At 35.6% G+C, this 21,885-nt stretch overlaps 2 protein-coding genes and 1 pseudogene across 2 annotated transcripts in view; 1 reads left to right on the top strand and 2 right to left on the bottom strand.

The window, feature by feature from the left end:
- The first annotated feature begins 2,314 nt into the window (after nt 1-2,314).
- On the top strand, nt 2,315-3,619 carry LOC145089617 (uncharacterized). The gene has a single exon (XM_079028033.1). It carries the CDS (start codon nt 2,315-2,317, stop codon nt 3,617-3,619), a length of 1,305 nt encoding a protein of 434 aa, XP_078884159.1.
- Nucleotides 3,620-5,989: 2,370 nt separating this feature from the next.
- Nucleotides 5,990-9,546, bottom strand: LOC145089616 (mediator of RNA polymerase II transcription subunit 22a pseudogene; annotated as a pseudogene).
- A 1,599-nt stretch (nt 9,547-11,145) lies between these two features.
- The window catches only part of LOC145086886 (TMV resistance protein N-like), a 31,479-nt gene continuing 20,739 nt past the window's right edge, over nt 11,146-21,885 (bottom strand). The window contains exons 2-5 of the mRNA XM_079024736.1: nt 13,625-14,636; nt 13,261-13,530; nt 12,134-13,156; nt 11,146-11,976 (exon numbers count right to left, since the gene is read on the bottom strand). Of these exons, the coding sequence (XP_078880862.1) occupies nt 11,215-11,976; nt 12,134-13,156; nt 13,261-13,530; nt 13,625-14,636 (3,067 nt within the window). The 3' untranslated portion in view covers nt 11,146-11,214. The remainder of the gene's footprint in view (nt 11,977-12,133; nt 13,157-13,260; nt 13,531-13,624; nt 14,637-21,885) is intronic.

Below are 21,885 nucleotides of genomic sequence, written 5' to 3'. Positions count from 1 at the left end.
TCAATACCCACTAAGGTCCAGGAGATGTGCTAGCTGATGTACATGATGCTTACAAGGTAAACTACCACACCAAGGGCTTCATTTTCCTTAAAAGATCACAAAAACACCAAGAATGAATTAACAACTTCAATGGAGGCTAGGGTTAGGGTTTCTAAGCTTGAAATGGTGATGAAGGCTAAATGATCACGAAGCCCTAGCCTTAATATTCTTTAAATATGGCCTAAAGCCTAAATATTAGGGTTTTCTCTAAAATCACCTGCCACGTCGTGGGACCTATGGTCAAACTGTGGCGGGTCATTTAAATTTGCAATCCTAAAACATTACCGTTACGCCGTGATGAAGCTCATCCACATCGTGGCCTCCCAAAATAAATGTTAATATTTAGAAATTGGCTCATACTTGGAACAGGTGTTACGGGTATGGTACCGAGCATTTTTTCCCTAAACCGTGTATCGTATCAATTATAGTTGGTCTACCATACCAATTATAGTTGATACAAAAAAAAAATTCTACGACTACCATACCAAGTATAATTGGTACAAACTTATTTGGCTACCAATAAGTTCGGTTGATACATGTTGGTAAAAGTATATACCAACATGTTTAGAGGTTTTATGAATAAAGATTTCAATGTTATTGAACATTGTGAAACATGAACGAGGGTTTTGTGAATGGATGAGATTATAAACTCGATTTAGAAAGGGTTTATTAATTTCTACCACAACGTTCAATTTTTAGGTAATGGAGGAAAATATGACATGTCACATGAGTTTAAATTATAAACTTCCTTAATACGGTAGATGGTAACATTAGAGCCTTTAAATCTTAAACTCAAAACATAGTTAAACTTTAAGTTATATATATATATATATATATATATATATATATATATATATATATATATATATATATATATATATATATATATTAAAATTGAATTGGTCGGTACAGTACTATGATTATGTAATTGGTATGGTACTACCAACATTATTGATTCGATTGGTAACATGTTGGTTGATATTTCATTGTACATATTTTTCAGCCCTACTTTTGATACAATAAAAAAACTATGACTAAAATTGTAGAATTATGCCAACCATAGGAATCATTCCTGTAATTTAGTCTAAGTTGAATTACGTATAAGTGAAGATTATTTATTATAATAAGGGTTAATTAAAGGACCTTTTCAATAAATTGAAAAGAAGTCAACAAACTGTTTTGACCTATTTACTTTTAGGGTGTGCCATTAGTTGAAACAAGAGACATTTTTATTATATTTATTATACTATGGTACTACCAACATTAAAATAGATCGAGAGAGTTGGATTTTGTTTAAGGACTCTACTTATGACTTTTATTTAGTTTTTGAGTTTTTCACCTTAAATATTTGCTAGTTAAAAATATTTATTACCATAGTATATTTCACCTAATTGGTTAATTAGTCAAATGAAAAAGGAAAACAATCTTTGTTTATAGTGGATAATGTCTATTTTTTTTTTTTGAAAGTTTAGTATTTTCAAATATCTTATTTAATATCTCAATCCGTATCAAAAATTTGATATATGGGTTTGGATATCAATATGACAATATTCACTATCTAAATTTTTCGGATATCCAGATTTAAACACCCTAATACACACCATATATCACAAAACAAAAAATGTGATACCTTAGAAGTTAAATGATCAATATCAGGCACATAGTGTTGTCACAAACATGATGTATTTTCTACTAGTCGTGATATACAAGTAGATTGCCCACAACGCTTCTTGCAATCTTCTTTCAGAACATTTTGTGGACTTGATTTGAAAGCCAACTCAACATATCTTTTTTTTTAGCAGATGAAAGGCTTGCAAAACACAAATACGACCTATCATCTTTATATATACTCCCTCCGTCCCATTTTAGTTGTCCACAAGTAAAAAACACATTGTTTAAGAAAAGTACATTTAATGCAACTTTTTGTAAACAAAATGACGTATCTACCCTTCTTATGAGCTATTAATACAATTAATCAATCATTAATAAAGAGAAACGATTGAACCATTTCTCTCTGATGGAATAAGGAGAAAAGCAAAAATAATTAAAGAACCATTAAATGCTTAATTTAACTAATCGGAAAATGAAAGTATTTGGAGGCAAAATGTTCCCACAAATTTTTGTTTTACTGTAAATTGAAACCAAACTTACCTTGTAATGAAAAAAAAATTTAAGCCATGCAGTAGCAAAATTTGGCTCCAAATTCTCCCACCAAAAACAATTCAATGAATCTTTATAAACCATTTTCCTTCATATTTTTTTTCTTACGTAAGTCATGGAGAACACTTTAACTTCATTGACTAAAACACACACAACCTATGTCCAACGTCAAGATATATTTCAAGCCTTGTTGCAGCACAATTCTAATGGAGAGCTAAGAAGGGGTTCCATAAATGATGTAGCTGCACTTTTCGGAGTTTCTAAACGCACCGTAAGTCGTATTTGGAATCGGGCTAAACTTCAAGTGGAGAATGGATCAATAATTGATTTTTCTTCAAAGAAGCTAAAAGTTGTTGGGCGAAAAAGGGTTCAACTCGATTTGAATCAAGTTTCACAAATTCCATTACGTTGTCGAACTACCATTCGGTCTATTGCAAAGTCATTAGGTATTGCAAAATCAACTTTGCATAGACGAATAAAAGAAGGTGACCTTAGACCACACACAAATGCTATCAAGCCGGACCTTACCGATGCAAATAAAACAAAGAGGTTAGAATTTTGTTTATCTATGATCACTCGGTCATTACCTAATTCCAATACCACATTCCATGATATGTTTAATGTCATCCACATTGATGAAAAGTGGTTTTACATATCAAGATCATCAAAACGATACTACCTCGTTCCCGGTGAGGATGAACCGTTGAGAACATGTAAAAGCAAAAAGTTCATTACAAAAGTCATGTTTCTCGCAGCGGTTGCTCGGCCAAGATTTGATGCCTTAGGAAATGAATTTTTTTCCGGAAAGATTGGCATCTTCCCACTTACAACAAAAGAAACCGCTAAGCGTTCAAGCAAGAACCGTGTTGCGGGAACATTGGAGACAAAACCAATTTTATCGGTTACTAAAGAAATAACGAGGTCATGGTTGATTGAAAAAGTTTTACCCGCTATTAAAGCTAAATGGCCACCAAACCATACTGGTCCAATATTCATTCAACAGGATAATGCAAAACCTCATATTGATGTCAATGATAGCGAATTTCTTGAAGCATCGTCTCAAGATGGGTTTGATATTCGACTTTGTTTTCAGCCCCCAAATAGTCCAGATTTAAATGTGTTGGACCTTGGGTTTTTTCGGGCCATTCAATCACTTCAAGAACAAGAGGTACTCCATACAGTGGATGAATTGGTTACTGCAGTTCAAACCTCATTTGACAAGATGCAATCTCATGAGCTTAACAATGTTTTCTTAACTTTGCAAACATGCATGAAAGAAATCATAAAGGTTAAAGGTGGTAACAACTATCGAATACCGCATATCGGTAAAAGTAGGTTGGAACGACAAGGTATTTTGCCAATACAAATTGAGTGTGAACAAAGCCTCATAGATGAAGTAGTTCCATATTTGAGTCGGTAAGATGTAAACATGAAAACAAATCAAATTTTCATTTGATGTGTAACACGTTGCTGGCTTTCTTAAAAAGAAAAAAGAAAAGAATGTTTATTTGCATTTATAAGCAAAGAGTAGCATACGTAATTATGAGATGCAAATGTCTTTTGCTTTTTTATTCCACTAATTAATGCACGGTAGTAATTAGGCGTATTTATTACCAAAGGTAGTATGGGAAACGTTCTTAATTATACTAGTCTTTTTTTAGTAGGTGACAATAATTTTGGGACAAACCAAAATAGTATACTGGACAACTAAAATGGGACGGAGGGAGTAATATCGATATTTATATTAATGCTCTAATTAATTAACTTCCTTTTTATTATTTTAACAAATATATGTTTAATCAATAAATTTTGTTTTCAACATTTTTTTTTCAGATTAATCGTCAATTTCATTATTATTTGATGAGTATGTATTTTAACTATTGTTTGTATTTGGATTACAAACGGTCATCATTCATGCGATTTTATTATTGAAGTAATAGTAAAGTAAATATTTTATAAAAAAAATAAAGAAATTATTGATGTGGCAATGGAGATCATATTTGAAAGAAGGTTGGTATCACACTGAAGTAGATGTAATTGCAAAATCTGATGTGGCACTTTAAAAGACTAGTTGTATTGCATTGATATGGATGATCTAAACATCCTAACCAAAAAACCAACATACATTGCTATGTAGTGCAAGTCTGAAAAAGAAAACAAGAAAGTGTGTTTCTATTTAGTCTAGCTCTAAAAAAATTAAAAAATGAAAGAAAAGAAAAGAAGATGTTCTTATAGATCACGTTAAAGCAAAACACCATCTTTTTCACCAATTCTTTCATCTCCTCATCCTTCAATTCATTCAACTCTTTCACCTCCTTCAATTCCTTCCCCATAAACTCCATAATATCATTCAATTACTTTCATTCAACACCTTCAAATCCATCATAAAAGTATCCCCATACAAGAATAATTTGCAATGACCTACATAAGAAACAAATGCCATATTTGCAATAACCTACATAACAAATAGATGTGATAGTAGCATTAAACAATCAACTTTGTGTGTCATTCAAACCTCGATCTCCCCTTCCTCAGTTAATTTCAACTCCTTAATCAACGCAAAGTGGATCCTTCACAAACATTAGATAACTCAATGTGGGTACTTCACAATCCCAAAAATTTGTATATTTGTTGGTATCTAAGTAACTGAAGTTAATAATTGAAATTATTAACTTTTCTCTAGGTAATTCATAAATCTTTAGAACATACGGATTCTCATACAATTGGGCGAATACAAAAATACAACAAGTATATCAACATCAGTATACAAATTGATTTTGTATGTATTCTACACAAATTTGTCTTTAACCTTTGGTTTTAACTTTTCACATAAAACATATAAAGTTTATGTTTTCAAGTTTGAATCTTGCAAAAGATTAAGTAACAAAAACACATCTAGTGATTAAATTGTTGGATTAGGTGTCTAAGCCCATAAGTATAATTGGTATGTACTTGAATTGATAACAACACGTTCCTTTTAGGTTACCCTCAAACCTAGCAACTAGACAAAGAAATTATGAAATGAGAGATATTAACTTATTATAAGATTAATAAATTAATATAAATGATTCATTAATATGTTAAAAGATCAATATATTAAATAGAAATCATAATGTTTAATTAATAGTTAGCCAGAAATTAATTAGAATTGATTTTGGGGTTAATTGTATTAATTATAAAGTATAGGGACTCATTTGCAATTATCAAATAGTTAAGCGGAAGGTTCCAGAACCTCCTTGGAAGGGGGTGGATGAAATCTATAGGGGAAAACCTAATGATTGCATCCAAGGGGGCTTAGATGAGGCTTTTGGATTAGCTTAGGCCCTAAGTAAAGGAACATTAGGGTTTTCCTTAAACCCTTGCCACCTCAGCTATATAAGGAGCCTTCTAGCTCCCAAAATCGGTCACTCTCATTCTCTTGAAGAAACCTAGGCTGAAAATTACATACCCTAGCCTCTCTCCTCACAAGTTTTCTTTTTGCTAGTTCTTGGGTGTGATTCCATTAGAAGCATTACATTTGTGGTGCTAACCTTCCAAGAAGATCAAGATCAAGAGGATCACCAGTTGTTTACTATAACAATTAAAAGGCATGTAACACTTAACCCTAGATTGTTATTTTGGAAAATAGCCTCCACTCTTAGGGTTCTTGTTTTGCAATTCAAAGTTATATGTTCAATAGTCAAAACATAGAATCAAAGTAGGTTGCATGTGAACTTAGGAATTGTTTTTCTAGTTTATTTGTTTTACCTAAAACATATCATAAATAGCATATGATTGACATAATTAATGTTCATTGATCATGAAAGTGTTGGTTTGACTTTGTTGCCCTAAAAACATATGAAAAGTAAAGTGATTCCATTTCCTTAAGGCTAGCAACATCTTCACCAATTCTTGCTAATATTTTATCAGTCTTTTCAGCTTGATGCTTTAGTTCCTTTGTTCTCTATTCCACATGATCATTCAATGATGCAAATCCTGAAAATATAGTTGTTTGCTTCAACTCTGATACCAATTTCAACAAAGAATCTGTTGCTTGTACCTATTGTTTAACAAGTTGTACATTCGTTTCCATTCATTAGTTGAAAAGAAAAGATAATCAGTATCAAAAGGTGATGACTGTATTAATTTTTCTTCTTACCATTCTTGATGTACGCACCTCCATCATGAAAGCTTCTTGTGAGTTTCTGACAGGAGGATCGATGACCTACAAGATAAATCAGAGGATGGAATGGAATGAGTCATTCCATTCCATGATCATGTTTGGTTAGTGTAAAAGAATGGAATGAATTTGAATTTGAGTTTGTTATATTATATGTAAATACAAGATATGGTTTTAAATCTATGTTATAATATATTATTTGATTGTAAGCATAGAAATTATAGTAACTTACATTTTTAGTCCCTAGGTATAGTTGATTTTGCGATTTTAGTCCTTATTTGATGTTTTTGTAATATTTTTGGACAATTTTGGTCCCCATAATTATAGATGATTTTTGGAACTTTAGTCTAAACACGTTACAAAAAATGGTATTATGCAGAAAAATCTCATTATTTTGGAAAATTTTTGATAAAGTACTAAATGTTTTTTAACAGAAAAGTCTCATTATTTTGGGAAAATCACGTAATTTGTCATTTTCTGTTCAAAAAATAAAAAAATTAAAAAAAATGTTAATTTGAGCAAATTGCTTAGGGACCAAAAGTGCAATTTACTATATAAATCATTATTTACAAAACTGGTAAACATAATAATAGTTCATTTAAAACCCCTAAAAGACTACAATATAACTAAAATCATTAAATTTTAAAAAAATATTTGTTTAACAGATTTCTGTAAATAAAAGTGTGTTATATCACAATTTTCATTCCATCCCAATCAATGTGTGACGACCCAATTTTCACGTCCAAAAATTTCGTTTATAAAACATAACATAGAAAACATTAACAGTTAAAACATTTTTTAGTTGAACCACTTCACATCGAAAACCAAAGTGAAAACCACAACATTTGATCAACCAAAATATCAGAGTAACAATCCCAGAATAAACTCGTAACTGTGGAAACAAGAGAGTGTGTGTGACATGCTGCTACTGCGTCGGCTCCTTTCCCCTGGCTGAGGAGGTACCTGAAACCAAAACTGAAAACCGTAAGCACAAAGCTTAGTTAGTTCCCCCATAATACCTCATACCATGCACGCATATAACAAACAACATTCAGCTAGGAGTTACGGGCCTCGCCCACACTCGGGAAGATACGGGCCCTGCCCACACTTCGCTAGCCGGGAGATATGGGCCTCGCCCGTACTTATGAAGAACGGGCCCTGCCCACACTTCGCTAGCCGGGAGGTACGGGCCTCGCCCACACTCTACTATCTGGGAGATACGGGCCTAGCCTACACTCCACTCTCGGAGAGATACAGGCCCTGCCCACACTCAACCGCCAACCCATAACATACAAGTATCACACAGACAACAAGTATAAGCAACTCTATCATATCGACACATATATCATACTTGACTAAACCCAGAGATACGGGCTCGGACCACACTCTAGTACTAGCATCTCATCTACACGGGTCGGCCTTGGTGCCTTAGACCCGTTCCTACTAGAAAGGAAACTCAACTCGAAATAGCTGCTGGTCTATGTGGGAATTGATCATCTACTACTGCTGCTGCTGCTCCGGAAATCCTACGGCTGAAATTCCCACAACATACTAAATCAAACACTGCTAACTGTCCTTTTGGGTAAAATGACCATTTTACCCCTAATCATGCCATAAGCCAAAGTCAAAGTCAACTTTCAGTTGACCCGACTCGCCGAGTTGGCTTGCCAACTCGCCGAGTCCCTGTCCAATCGACTGACCTGGGTCCTGTTTCTACTCGTCGAGTTAGGTGTTGACTCGATGAGTTCTCCTTCCAAACTGATTGTTCAAGTCCTTCATCCTACTCGCCGAGTTGTATGAACAATTCGGCAAGTTCATCTTCATCCGATGAACACCATGCTGAGACTCGCCGAGTTGTATGAACAACTCGTCGAGCCTGTTCTTGATCTAAGAAGATTGCCTTGAACTCGCCGAGTCAGGGCATTGACTCGTCGAGTTCCTCAATGGGTGAGTTCGGCTTCCAACTCACTGAGTCACACCCCGTGACTCACTACTCAAACTCGACACAACGAAAAGGGGACAACTCGGAGACTCGCGAGCAGACTCGCCGAGTCAGATGAACGACTCGCCGAGTCGTCGCCATGCAATCACTAAATACACGATTTTGCTCGATTCCATCCTATGCCATTCACAGATCTGGGTTCCTAGAGCATGAATCACACGTAAAGTTTCCAACTTTACATGTAGATATTCACCAATGAGGGATTTAGGGCTCAAAATGCCTCAAAAGGGTAGATCTAGGGTGAACAAGCAACAAGGGTCCATAAAGGTAACGGATCTGAGCTCCTGGAGCTTAATCTTGCCTAGATCTAAAGGTCAAACAACTTATTACGACTTATCTTGTACATACAAACTTGGGGAAGGGCTCAAGAAAGACTTAATGGAGAAATAAGCATAAAAACAGAGGGAAAACGGGTTATACCTCAAAGAAATCACTGAGAGAATCACTAAGATGCTTGGCTTCCTTCCCTTCCTCTTGATCTACTCCTCTTCCTTCACAAAATCTTCAAGGAAACACACTAATAAGCTTCAAACTCACAAGAACAAAGGCTAGGACGTATGGAGAGCTTCTGAGGGTGAATGGGGCGGAGTTCGGGCGCAAATGGCCGCTTAAATAGGGTGCAAACCCTTGGAAATTAGGGTTTCATCAGACAGCGCGGACTCGCCGAGTCCAGGATATGGACTCGTCGAGTCGCCAACTTAAACGTGTCCCGGGTCCCGTCTCTACTCGGCGAGTCGGACCTATGACTCGCCGAGTCCAAGGCTAAAAATGGAAAATACTCAAATAAGATTTACGTACCAGGAACCAAGTGCTACACAATGATGGAATGATAAAAAAAGCACCTAACAAAATGGAAAGATGGAATGGTCGATTCCATTCCATCAAGCTAAATAACTAGCTTTTTAACATTTCAATAGAATGAACCATTCCATTCATTCTCGGTTTCCATCATATCAAACACTACCTAGTACCTAACTTTACTAATAACAATTCCTTCTTGAAGGAAAAAAGATAGAAAGTTTACCCTTGCAACATTAACAACAATACTGAAATTGTCAACAATACTTCCAATATCATTATCAACTGTCTGCTGCTAAGATTTTTGTTTTTGGGAAACAGCTGTTGATGTTGCAGTTGTGGGACAACCTGCCACACTTGTGCCACCACTTGCCCCTCCTTTGTTCATTGTAAAATTGAATCTGCTAGTTGTCATACATTTGGAACATAAAAGATCAATCAATATATATATAAACAACAAATTATCACTTCAATTGTCCAAATAAATGAAGATATTATTAGTTTGGTGATATCAGTCCTTCCACATGTCTTTGCATTCTTTTAAGAAACTAATAACAAAAAATTTCATGCTTTTCAAGAAAAAGAGAAGAATTAACAAAAAGTCAATCTATATGAAAGAAAGCTCATCGCCTTTTAATAATATGTGTAACTATTTTGAAGAAGAAAGATATAAGGCAATCTAATGGTTATCATGTGATCAATCAAAAATTGGACAATAGAAGTCCAATCACAACTTTGACATGGAGAACAACAATAACCCCATCTTTGCAAACTAATAGTGTTGAGTGTTATTAAATATATCATGTGATTAATCAAAAACTATCAATTTCCTGGAGTCTATGCTTTGCTTTCACATATAAAGTTAATATACATAGATTTATTTATAAAAAAAAAAAAAAAAAAAAAAAAAAAAAAAAAAAAAAAAACCAGTAAATAGTAATGGGAGTTATCAAATTATCTTGTGTTTGTCCTACGCCTTAACTCCCTTCATTTCTGCAAACCCTAACGATGAATACCAGTGACATAATCACCTTAGACCGGATCCACAGAATCAAACAATTCATGCAGAAGAAGGATCTATTGGAAGTATATTTTTGATTTTAATGTAGAAAAAGGAAAAACATACTTGAGCATTAGAAGAGCGGTCCAGTCTTGTGTGTTGTAGGCTCTGATGGCGGTTTGGCCTTGGGTTGTAGGCCTGGTGTTCATGCATTATATATGTATTATTGTGTGGGGTATTTTGGAAAAGTCACTAAGTTTTGGCTTATAGTTGTGGATTTAAATGTTTTAGGTACTTATAAGGATCGGAGCAAGCAGAGGATTTGACTGTGCACATCATCTGTTGGTTTTATGTTTTGAGAGGTGTTATATTTTGATACTATGATTTTGATGTCATGATGTGAAACAATGATTTTGATGAGTTATGCTTCTCTTAAAAATGAAAATTATTACTATAGTTTTTAGGATGTTACACACCCCACCTTCATACATTACCCCTACCTACCTATCAATGCACCCACCCCATCTACCCTAACCCTTATTTATTTATTTAAAATAGCTTTTAAAAAATTTCAGTAGCTTTTTTTCAAAAACACTTTATACCCTATATATTGAAAATAATAGAACTGAAAAATGAATAGAAAATATACACACCAAACACGTTTATTAATTTTTTAAAACAAAAACTAAAAACTAAAAAAGTTTTAACCAAACATAATTTATAAATTTCCCAATAAAAGCTCCATTCTTAAAATAAAATAAAACTAAAAACAGGTTACCGCAACCAAACACAATCTTACCATTTGTGGTTGCATTTTCCCATCATACTTCTTAAACTCTCTAAAACTATCCTTGTACTAAATAATTACAAAATTAAAATTCCTCAAGGGACTTATAATTACCAAGAAGAAACTAACCTTGGAACAAAAATATTTTATTCAAGACTTCTGTTTTCTTCTTATTATTCAAACGATACCCTAGAAGGGTTTATATATTGCTAATGATTACAAGATGAATAAAAGTAGGACTCTAACTCTAGTTATAGATAAAGACCGAACTATTTGAATAAATAAGAGATAACGATGAATAAACTGAAGCTAAAGACAAATAGTTCCTTGAAAGGAACGTCATTCCTTTTACCCTCAATGTATTTTTTAAAGACGGCATGTATCTCCTTCGTGCTGCGCCTTTTTGAGATTCTACTTCCTAAAGGCATCAAGCTCTTCTCATTAGACTTTTCTTCATAGACGACGCAAGTGTTTCCAGATATAATTTCATCATATCGTGGATCCTCATCATCAACATGCATCACATTCCCGAAATCAGACATACAAGTCGTGGTGCGTTGGACATCTTCTTTGAAGATAACATGTGCCCCACATCTTAAAGACTGTGTACCATTGGTTAACGTTACAGTCATGTGAAGATTACCTTCAATATGAGACCAATCTTCAGGTTGAAGATCATTATACATCTTCTGAAAAAAACCAACCGGCATATAGCTAATCCACACATTATTGGACGTATACTCAGCCTTTTCAGTTGCATCCTTCATGCAATACTCCTTTTTATCCATGCGATGAATCTCTGACTGAAGAGTCACCTTTCCAACACTTGAAATTTTGAAGATGATGCGAGGAAAAGCATATGGCCCCATCCTACGAAACACAGCACATACCACGAAACCCATGATTTGGGTATGCCATTTGTGAGGTAACTCTATTGATATTCTGCACCCGTGCTTTTCTTCTTTAACCCAGCTTGGAATTTTGCTTCCAGGAACAGCAATACTTAAACGATGATTTACAGCAGCACATTTCTGTAGTCAAAAGAAAAACATCATGCTTCAACTGTTTCTTTCATAAACAATATATATGTTATGGAGTAGGATGTGTGTATATATATATATATATATATATATATGGGACAAGTATTGCAATTAAATAAGTGGGATAAGATATAGATTGAGGAACCACCTTAATGAAAGATTGTTGCAACATATTAGCAAGGTATTGCTGATTTTCTTCATCCTCTAGGAGTCTTTGGCAATGACTTAGCCATATCTTATACAACCATTCGCTCTCTTTTGATAAATCTCCTATCTTTTTCAGTGACAAACAATAATTTGCCTTCAATACTTGTATGCTTGATGGAAGCGCACACAAACTTTCAAGTCGGCTGCAGTTATTTAACTCCAGGCATTTAAGACTCACAAGATGGCTGATGCTTGGAGGTAACTGGACTAACTGAGAGTTGCCACTTAAATATAATTCTTCCAAGGAGGAAAATGCATCAAGATTTTCGGGGAAGCTTTCCTCTTCAATTTGTCTATAACTGAGATCTAATTTTCTCAAGGAAGACAAACCTATGAAACTATGAAAACGAACAGAATTCTTCCCTAGCCATCCAAAGTATGGTAGCTCACAATCTTCAGCTTTTTTCATATCTTCACGTGCACTATTCGTCAATCCTAACCAAAGCTCTTCTAATATTTTCATGCTTCCAAGCTTCTCTGGAACAAATTCCAGTTTCATGCAGTCGTTAAGATGAAGGCACTTAAGATACTTCAACTCACAAATAGAGTCTGGTATGTTATGAAGATTCGAACAATTTGTGAGACTCAAGAAGCTTAGGCTAGACAGATATTCAATCGATGATGGCAGTTCCTTTATTCTTTTACAAGAAGAAATATGTATTTGTGATAGTTTAACCATACATGGGGAGACTTCTGGGAATCTCTCAAGCTTAAAGCATCTAGAGATAATTAGAGTCTCCAAGGATTCCATCTCAAACCTGGATGGGAGACACTTGAGCTGATAGCAATCATTTATGTCCAAGTAAATAAGTCGTCTGTGAGCTCCAAGAGACTCATGAACCTCCACCAATCCCCTACAATCTGACAAGATTAACCTCTCTATATTTGGGGCACCAGACACATCTGGAAAGGATGTGAGGTTGCACAAGTTTTCGAGGTGCACGAATTTCAAGTTCGGTAGTATCTGACAAGTAATAAATACACAAATCAAGAAAAAAATAATATCAGCATCATTCAGATTTCATACAAATAGAAGCCGACAATTATCGGAAAAAGCTAAATAGTTACCTTTAGCCCCTTCCATAAACGTTTAATGTTTCCTCCGACTACGTCCAGCCCAACAAGCTTACACATATCTGTTAATGGCAGAAACTTGAATGGGTATTTATTCCAGCAAAGCCAGCGCAACTCATCAGGGAAATATGGAGGTTGGGTAGAAGTGAATTTCCCATTGATATCAAGTAGTCGGAGATTTTTTATTCTTGCAAAAACATCAGCACTTATTCCCAACTTTGCATCATAGTCCATCAACATTATGGCTTCAATTGCTTTAGGATTCTGCTACAAAGAAGTAAACAGTGATCACACCTTACTCATTATAAAAACATACAAGAAAAGCAACTTAGTAAAGAGAGTGATTAAATCTAGCTACCTTCTTTCCCTTGAAAAAATCATGGACTTGTTCAGGTTGCCATAGCCTGCTATTCGGGAAACTCTCACGAACTATTTTCCAACCCATTTCCTGTATGAGGTCATGCATATCTACCCTTTTATTGGAAATGGTTATAAGAGATTTTTCAATAAGAACACTAATCCCTATCACTGGGTGAAAACCAAAGCTGTCGAGTACTCTAGTTACGTGTTCTTCATCTTTGCCCTTGTAGAAACATGCAATGTCTAGGAATATTTGCTTCTCAAAAGAATTTAGTCCGTAAAAACTTAACTTCAGTGTCTCAAAAATCTTATCATCCGATGCTTCGGCTAATCTGTCTAAAGCACTTTCCCACACACCTATTTGTCTTCCATGGAAGAATGAGCCTAGAACTTTTAGGGCTAGAGGAAGGCAGCTAGCATAGTGTATTGCACGATATGCAAGCTCCTCATACCCTTCCAGAGGACTACTTTTTTGAAAAGCATGTCTACAGAAGAGCTCAATAGCTTCATTCATAGGTAAAAAATCAGGTTTGTATTTGGCGTTTGCATTTGATAACAGATGCTCGTCTCTAGTGGTTATAATGATTCTACTTCCAGGACCAAATTCAGGTGTTGCAGCTAGGAACTCTAGTTGCTTAACATCATCCACGTCATCAAGAACTAGAAGAATCTTTTGCTTGTGATGACATTTCATATCTCTTAGAATCTTTTTTTGTAAGGCGTATATATCTTTTTTACTGGAACTATTCTCTCTAACATCTTCAACAAAGCTACTACACTCAAATTTATGAGCAATTAATCGAAACAAAGCATGAGCAATAGTCGTCTTACCGATTCCTCCCATTCCAAATATCCCTACCATGCGCACCTCTTCCACTGCCTCCATATCCAATAACAAATATAATTCATCTACACGAGACTTGATACCAATTAAATTTTTCACCATGCCATGAGGTTGTATACGGTTTACGATTTCTTCAACAATCTCGGTGATGATGGCAGATTCACCCCTACAGATTTCAGCAGTGTTGGCAAGGTAATTACTGATATTATATTAATCCATAATATTTATAAAAAATGAAGAAGAATTATGACAATCACTTGAGGTTATCCATATTTTAAGAAGTTGTTATTTCCTTTTTGCATTAATCATAGTTGTCAACCAATTCCATTTATGTATGTTTAGTGATGTAGTTGGATAAAAAGTCTAGAGGTCAGCTGTCCATTTAATGTTATTTAATGTTTGTTCTCTTTGTATTAGTCTATGTATAAATGAAAACGTGTGACAGCAACTTGGTTATAACTTTTGGCAATTTGTTATCTCTCCATTTTCTTCACTGCACATACTAACGAAACCAAGTAAAATCTTTTCATCTTCTTTTTCCATTTTCTTTCTGCTTAACACAAGTAATTCAAGAAGGCTATAAACCAACATTTGGTATCAGAGCGCTCCAAGTTTATGCCAAAATATCAACCCCGATTTGCATCCATGGGAGATTCGTCAAGGAACGAGAAGGATGGGCAGATTACACTGCACTATCCTATGCTGTCAAGAAACAATTATGTTGCATGGGCCATTAAAATGAAAGTGTTCATGCAAGCACAAGGTGTTTGGGAAGCTATAGAGCCCAGTAAACCAAAAGATGTAGTTGAAGTTAGAAAAGATAAGATGGAACTTGCAGCCATTTATCAAGGAATCCCAGAAGATATGCTGCTATCGTTGGCAGAAAAACAAATAGCAATGGAAGCATGGGATACTGTAAAAATCATGTACATGGGGGCTGATAGAGTAAAGACAGCAAGGGTGCACACGTTAAAAGTAGAATTTGAAGTTCTAAGTATGAAGGAGATGGAGAGAGTGGATGAGTTTGCTATGAAGATAAACAATATTGTAAGCAATATTCGGGCCTTAGGAGACAAAGTTGAGGAAGCTTATATAGTGAAGAAGCTACTACGGGCAGTTCCATCAAAGTTTTTGCATATTGCATCAACCATTGAGCAATTCGCGGATTTTGATAATATCATTGTTGAAGAAGTTGTTGGTAGGTTGAAAGCTCACGAGGAGAGAATCCGAGGGCACAGTGAAGTTGAAGAAAAGAAGCTTCTATTGACTCACCAAGAATGGTCTAAAAGAAACAAGAAGCAAAGTGAAGAGGACTCAAAATCCTCTCACAGATCCTACCATAGCAATCCAAGCAATCAATGAGGTCGTGGAAGAAGTCGTGGCAGATAGAACAACTATAGCAACCATGGTAGAGGTCATAGAAGAGGCCATGGAGGAGGCGTAGCTGACCAACAATGAGAAGGAAATTGTGGGCCATCTAACACTCACGACAAGAGCAAACTCCAATGTTATAACTGTCAAGAATTTGGGCATTATGCCTCAGAGTGTAGAAACCCAAGACGTGAAAGGAACCATGAAGCAAATCTGACCCAAGATCATGCTAAACCGACATTTTTATTGGCTTCTTTTGACAATAATGAAGCAATAGAGGAGGTGTTCCTGAATGAAGAAAAAGTGACACCAAAACTGAAGTTAGCAAGTGATGAAACAACTCAGTCAAATGTGTGGTATCTAGACAATGGAGCAAGTAACCATATGACCGGTCAGAAAGATAAGTTTTATAATCTTAAACAAACAACTCAAGGTTATGTAAAATTTGGAGATGGGTCCAAGGTGTGCATAGAAGGGAAAGGTTCTATCATATTTCAATGCAAGAATGGGGAGAAATGAAAGCTGCAAACTATATCCCAAGCTTGTGAAATAATATCATAAGTTAGGGTCAACTAATAGGGAATTGTGACTGGATCTTGATACATGGATCGTTTCTATGGTTCATGATGTAAAAGGGAGACTACTCATGAAGGTAAAATAATCTCCAAATCGTCTTTATAAAATCATTTTGAATGATGTTGGGTCTAGATGTCTGCTTGGAGAAACTTGTGAACAAACTTGGTTATGGCATGCACGAATGGGTCATGTTAACTTTAGTGCCCTCAAACAAATGTCAGACAAGAACTTAGTTTGTAGACTACCAAAGATAGATAACCTTACACGGTTGTGTGAGGGATGTCTAGTGGGAAAGTAGACATGAAAGTCATACCCAGCACAAGCAAGCTTCATGGCAAAATAGAGGCTTGAGCTAGTACACGAGGACCTTTGTGGTCCTATTTCACCACCCACACCTACTGGTAACCGCTATTTTATGTTGTTAGTTGATGATTTTACTCGAGTAATGTGGGTATATATGATGAAGTCTAAGGATGAAGACTTCAGTGTTTTCAAAAAGTTCCGGATATCGGTTGAAATTGAAACTAGTGAAAAGTTAAAGACTTTTTGAATAGATCGTGGTGGTGAATTTCTGTCTAAACAATTCACCAGGTATTATGGAGAAACCGGTCTAAATCGGCACTACACGACACCATATACTCCACAGCAAAACGGAGTGGTGGAGAGACGAAATCGCACTGTTGTAAAGATGGCAAGAAGTATACTCAAGAGCATGCATGTATCAGAAACATTATGGGGAGAGCCTGTACATCATGTTGTTTATGTTCTTAATCGGGTGACCACAAAAGCCTTAAAAGATGCAACATCTTATGAAATGTGGACTGGAAGAAAGCCACAAGTTGATCACTTAAGAGTGTTTGGGTGTATTGCTCATGCAAGAGCAATATGAAGTCATTTTAAGAAACTTAATGATCGAAGCAAACGCTTGTTGCACCTAGGATGCGAGACAGGAACGAAAGCATATAGATTGTTTGATCCAGACACAGGGGAAATATGCATCGGTAGGGATGTATGTTTTGAAGAAGATAAAGCTTGGTCATGGGAAAAGTCAACTTTGTTAAAAAAAGTATACCAGTAGCAACTTTTACAATTGAAGGCTACTCTCCAGAAGATAAATATGAAGATGTGAGCAACCAGGAACATCAAATCTGGATGCAAAGTCCTGCACCAGAACAAACCCAACAGATAAGTACACAAACCTCTACACTTACACCCTCAAGTTCGACCAGTTCAGATGCTTCTACAAGTACTGAATCAGAATCAACAGGTGGAGGAGCCCCAAAATGATATCGTTCATTGGATGATATTTATGATGAGTGTGACGAACTTTTATTCATGCATGATAGTGAGGAGCCTTTATCATACTCCATGGCTAGTGAAAATGTTGATTGGATAAGCAATGAGAAGTCAACTGGAAGCCATTGAAAGAAATAATACATGGAATCTGGTTGAACTCCCACCAGGTCGAAAACCCATTGGTCTTAAGTGGGTTTACAAACTGAAAAAGGATTTAGAAGGAAACGTTTTGAAGCACAAGGCGAGGTTGGTAGCAAAGGGATATGTTCAGAAACCTGGGACGGATTTTGATGAAGTCTTTACACTAGTTGCACAACTTGAAACAGTACGTATTTTGCTTGCCCTTGCAGGTAAAAATGGATGGATTGTTCATTATCTTGACGTAAAATCTACATTTCTAAACGGAGATTTGGATTAAGAAGTTTATGTAACTCAACCGGAGGGGTTTATGAATCAAAATGAACCAAGAAAAGTATACAAGCTGTCAAAAGCTTTGTATGGGCTTCGTCAAGCTCCTAAAGCTTGGAACTTCTATCTGGATAAATGTCTAAAAAATTTGGGATTTACAAGATACCCACAAGAGTATGCAGTTTACACAAGGAAGAAGAATGGTAAGCTCTTAATGGGTGGGGTGTATGTTGATGATCTGATTGTTACAGGAAATTGTAGTGATGAGGTGAAGCTCTTCAAAGAACAAATGCAACAGGAGTTTGAAATGAGTGACCTTGGCTCATTGACATACTACCTGGGTATTGAAGTGGGTCAACAAAAGGATGGTATTACTCTAAAGCAAACAGCTTATGCGAAAAATATCCTGGAGAAGGCAAGCATGGCTGAGTGCAACTCATGTAAATACCTAATGGAATCCAATTTAGAGCTAACGAAAGATGAAGAGGGAGACCCGGTAAATCACACAGAGTATAGAAGCATTATTGGAGGTAAGATATCTTACACACACTCGACCTGACATTTCTTATGCTGTCGGGATTGTAAGTCGATTCATGGAAAGACCCACAGTCAAGCATCTACAAGCAGTGAAATATATTCTAAGGTATATCAAAGGAACCATTGATTATGGATTAAAGTACACTAGGGGGAATGGAGAAGACATTGTAACCGGGTACACAGATAGTGATCTTGCAAGGGACGTAAATGACAGACGTAGCACATCAGGAATGACATTCTATCTTAATGAAAATCTGGTTACTTGGGCGTTGCAAAATCAAAGGAGTGTAGCTATTTCCTCATGCGAAGCAGAATTCATGGCGGCGACAAGTACAACATGCCATGGGATATGCATGCGTCGGTTGTTTAGTGAGTTAACAGGAAAGAAAGTTAGTCCTGTGGTGTTGCATGTTGACAACAAATCAGCCATAGATTTGATAAAGAACCCAGTGTTTCATGGGAGAAGCAAACACATAGACACAAGGTTTCATTTCATACGTGAGTGTGTTGAGAATGGAGATATAAAATTCATGCATGTGAGCAATAAGGAACAGAAGGAAGATATTCTCACAAAATCCATGGCAAGCAAAAAGTTTGAAGAAATCCGTAATTTGTTAGGAGTGAAGCAGATAAAAATTATGGATTAAGGGGGAAAATATTATATTAATCCATAATATTTATAAAAAATGAAGAAGAATTATGACAATCACGTGAGGCTATCCATATTTTCAGCAGTTGTTATTTCCTTTTTGCATTAATCATAGTTGTCAACCAATTTCATTTATGTATGTTTAGTGATGTAGTTGGATAAAAAGTCTAGAGGTCAGCTGTCAATTTAATGTTATTTAATGTTTGTTCTCTTTGTATTAGTCTATGTATAAATGAAAACATGTAACAGCAACTTGGTTATAACTTTTGGCAGTTTGTTCTCTTTCCATTTTCTTCACTACACATACTCACGAAACCAAGTAAAATCTTTCCATCTTCTTTTTCCATTTTCTTTATGCTTAACACAAGTAATTCAAGAAGGCTATAAACTAACAACTGACATGCAAACTATATAGTGTTGTTCCAGATGAACCATAATGCATGATTGGTACAGTTATCCTGGGGTTTGATCCTAATTATGTATCTCTAATTGTGATTACATTGGACAATTGAGCTACTTTTTTCATACAAAAAATAATATATTATACTAGAACCAGATATAGGACAAGAATATAATTTAGAATCCCTGCTTTTTTTATGATACTTAACAAATAGAGTTATGAAGCAGTAATTACTTTTCCAGGTGCTATTTTTCAATTATACAAGTATTTTTTTTCATTAATGTAAGTATTAGTGTATGATAATCTTTTTCATTATGCTCCTTGAGTACAGAAATCAGGGGTTCTATATTAAAACTGTTGAAAATATAAGCTAAACTTAGATTTATGTTGTTTGTTAGTATTAGGTATAGTTAGGTGTTGGTTAAATGGTAGTTGGGTGACAGTTATATAGCAGTTTTCCAGGAAACAACCGTTAGTATGAAGGGGTGCAGTGTTTGGTATTAAAGGGTGTGATGCTTCAAGGAAATAACCGTTGCTTAAAATGTATATATATACATGTTTCATTTGATGTAATAAATGTTGTTCTTGAATGTTAATAAAAAGACTTTATTTTTAGAGTTCAAGAATCATCTTCTCTCTCCCTCTTGGTGTGATTGTAGAATCATATTTCTACAAGTTACAGGTTTGTTTTAATGTGTTTTCTCCAACAAAAACCACTCTCCTCTATTGTTTTATTAGGCTTTTTTTATAGGCTTTATGTTTTAGGTTAGTTTGAGTAGCTTATTAAAATATAGTTTATAAGCTAACACCTAATACTACCAAACACAGACACACCAAAAAAACATGAAAAAAACTAATTGTATGCAGCCTTAATCTTTAATACAAACTCATATCTCATATCACATCATCACCAACAATACAAGAATAAAATGTTATATTTATATGGAATTTTCTTTATACACGTCAAATTATTCAACGCACCAATCTAACCTCTAACCTATTTTTAATGATAGTCTATTTTGACGATATATCTTTTTTTGTTGGCTTTTTACTCTTAAACTTTATTGGAACACTATCATAAATGGTACCAGTAAAATTCAAGTTCCAAAAATTCTCCATTTTCCAATAATATGACACCTGTAGTTAGGGGTGTGCGCAGTGCGGTTTGGTGCGGTTTCGAGTCAAAACCGCAAATCGCATCGCATATGCGGTTTCAATATTTTAGAAACTGCAAACCGCACCACAGATGTTAAAAACCACGTGATGCAGTGCGGTTTGATGTAGGCGGTTTATGCGGTTTAGTTGCGGTTTGTGCGGTTTGATGAGTTGTTCAACATTAATTCTATCAAAAAACCAAAAACCTGACTGGGTTAAAAAAATTGATTGCTTTCATTTTATAAATACAAATACAATTTTCGAGTTAAATCGTTTGTAACGCCCCGTCTCTGGTATGTTGCTTCCATGATATTTGCTTAAGAGGTTTTCTTGAGGGACTCGGCGAGTCTATAGCCCGACTCGCCGAGTAGGGACGGGATTACGAGCACGTGTTAGTCGGCGACTCGGCGAGTCCATATTCGGGACTCGACGAGTCCATATTCGGGACTCGGCGAGTCTGCCTGCCTGGAAGAAACCCTAAATCCCCGGGTTGCACCCTATTTAAACAACCTTATGAGCCCCCAAACTCGCCTCCTTCACCCTCAGAGAGCTGTGAGAAAACCCTAATCCATCCTTTGAGTGATTTAAGTGTTTTGTGTGAATTTTGAAGGCTTAAAGAGGAAGAAGAAGAAAGGAACAAGGAGAAGAGGTGTAGAGCAAAGATCCAAGGGCAAAATCAGAGTTCATTGAGGTATTCTTCGGATTCCTTCTGTTTTATGCTTTAAACCTCCATTAGAACACTTTTAGGGCTAATTTGATGTATTTCCCAAACCCTATAGTTGTATAGATGCCTTAATAGGTCGAGATATCCTTAGATCTGTTCATTTAGGGGTTGTAGAGCCCGGATCTATTGCCTTTTTGAAGACACTTTGCATGAGAACCCTAGATCTAGCCTTTATTATGCTTTTTGAGCCATTTTATCTTCATGGATGCATATGGGCACGTAAAGATAGAATCTTTACGTGCTAATCGAGTTAAGGGAGCCCAGATCTATAAGTTTTATACACTGGATTCAAGCAGAAT

Source organism: Lactuca serriola, chromosome 2, assembly GCF_051521515.1.
Source record: "Lactuca serriola cultivar US96UC23 chromosome 2, Lser_US96UC23_V15, whole genome shotgun sequence".
Taxonomy (NCBI): Eukaryota; Viridiplantae; Streptophyta; class Magnoliopsida; order Asterales; family Asteraceae; genus Lactuca; species Lactuca serriola.
The sequence above is the reverse complement of the archived record's forward strand: the minus strand, read 5'-3'. Positions and strand labels throughout refer to the sequence as shown.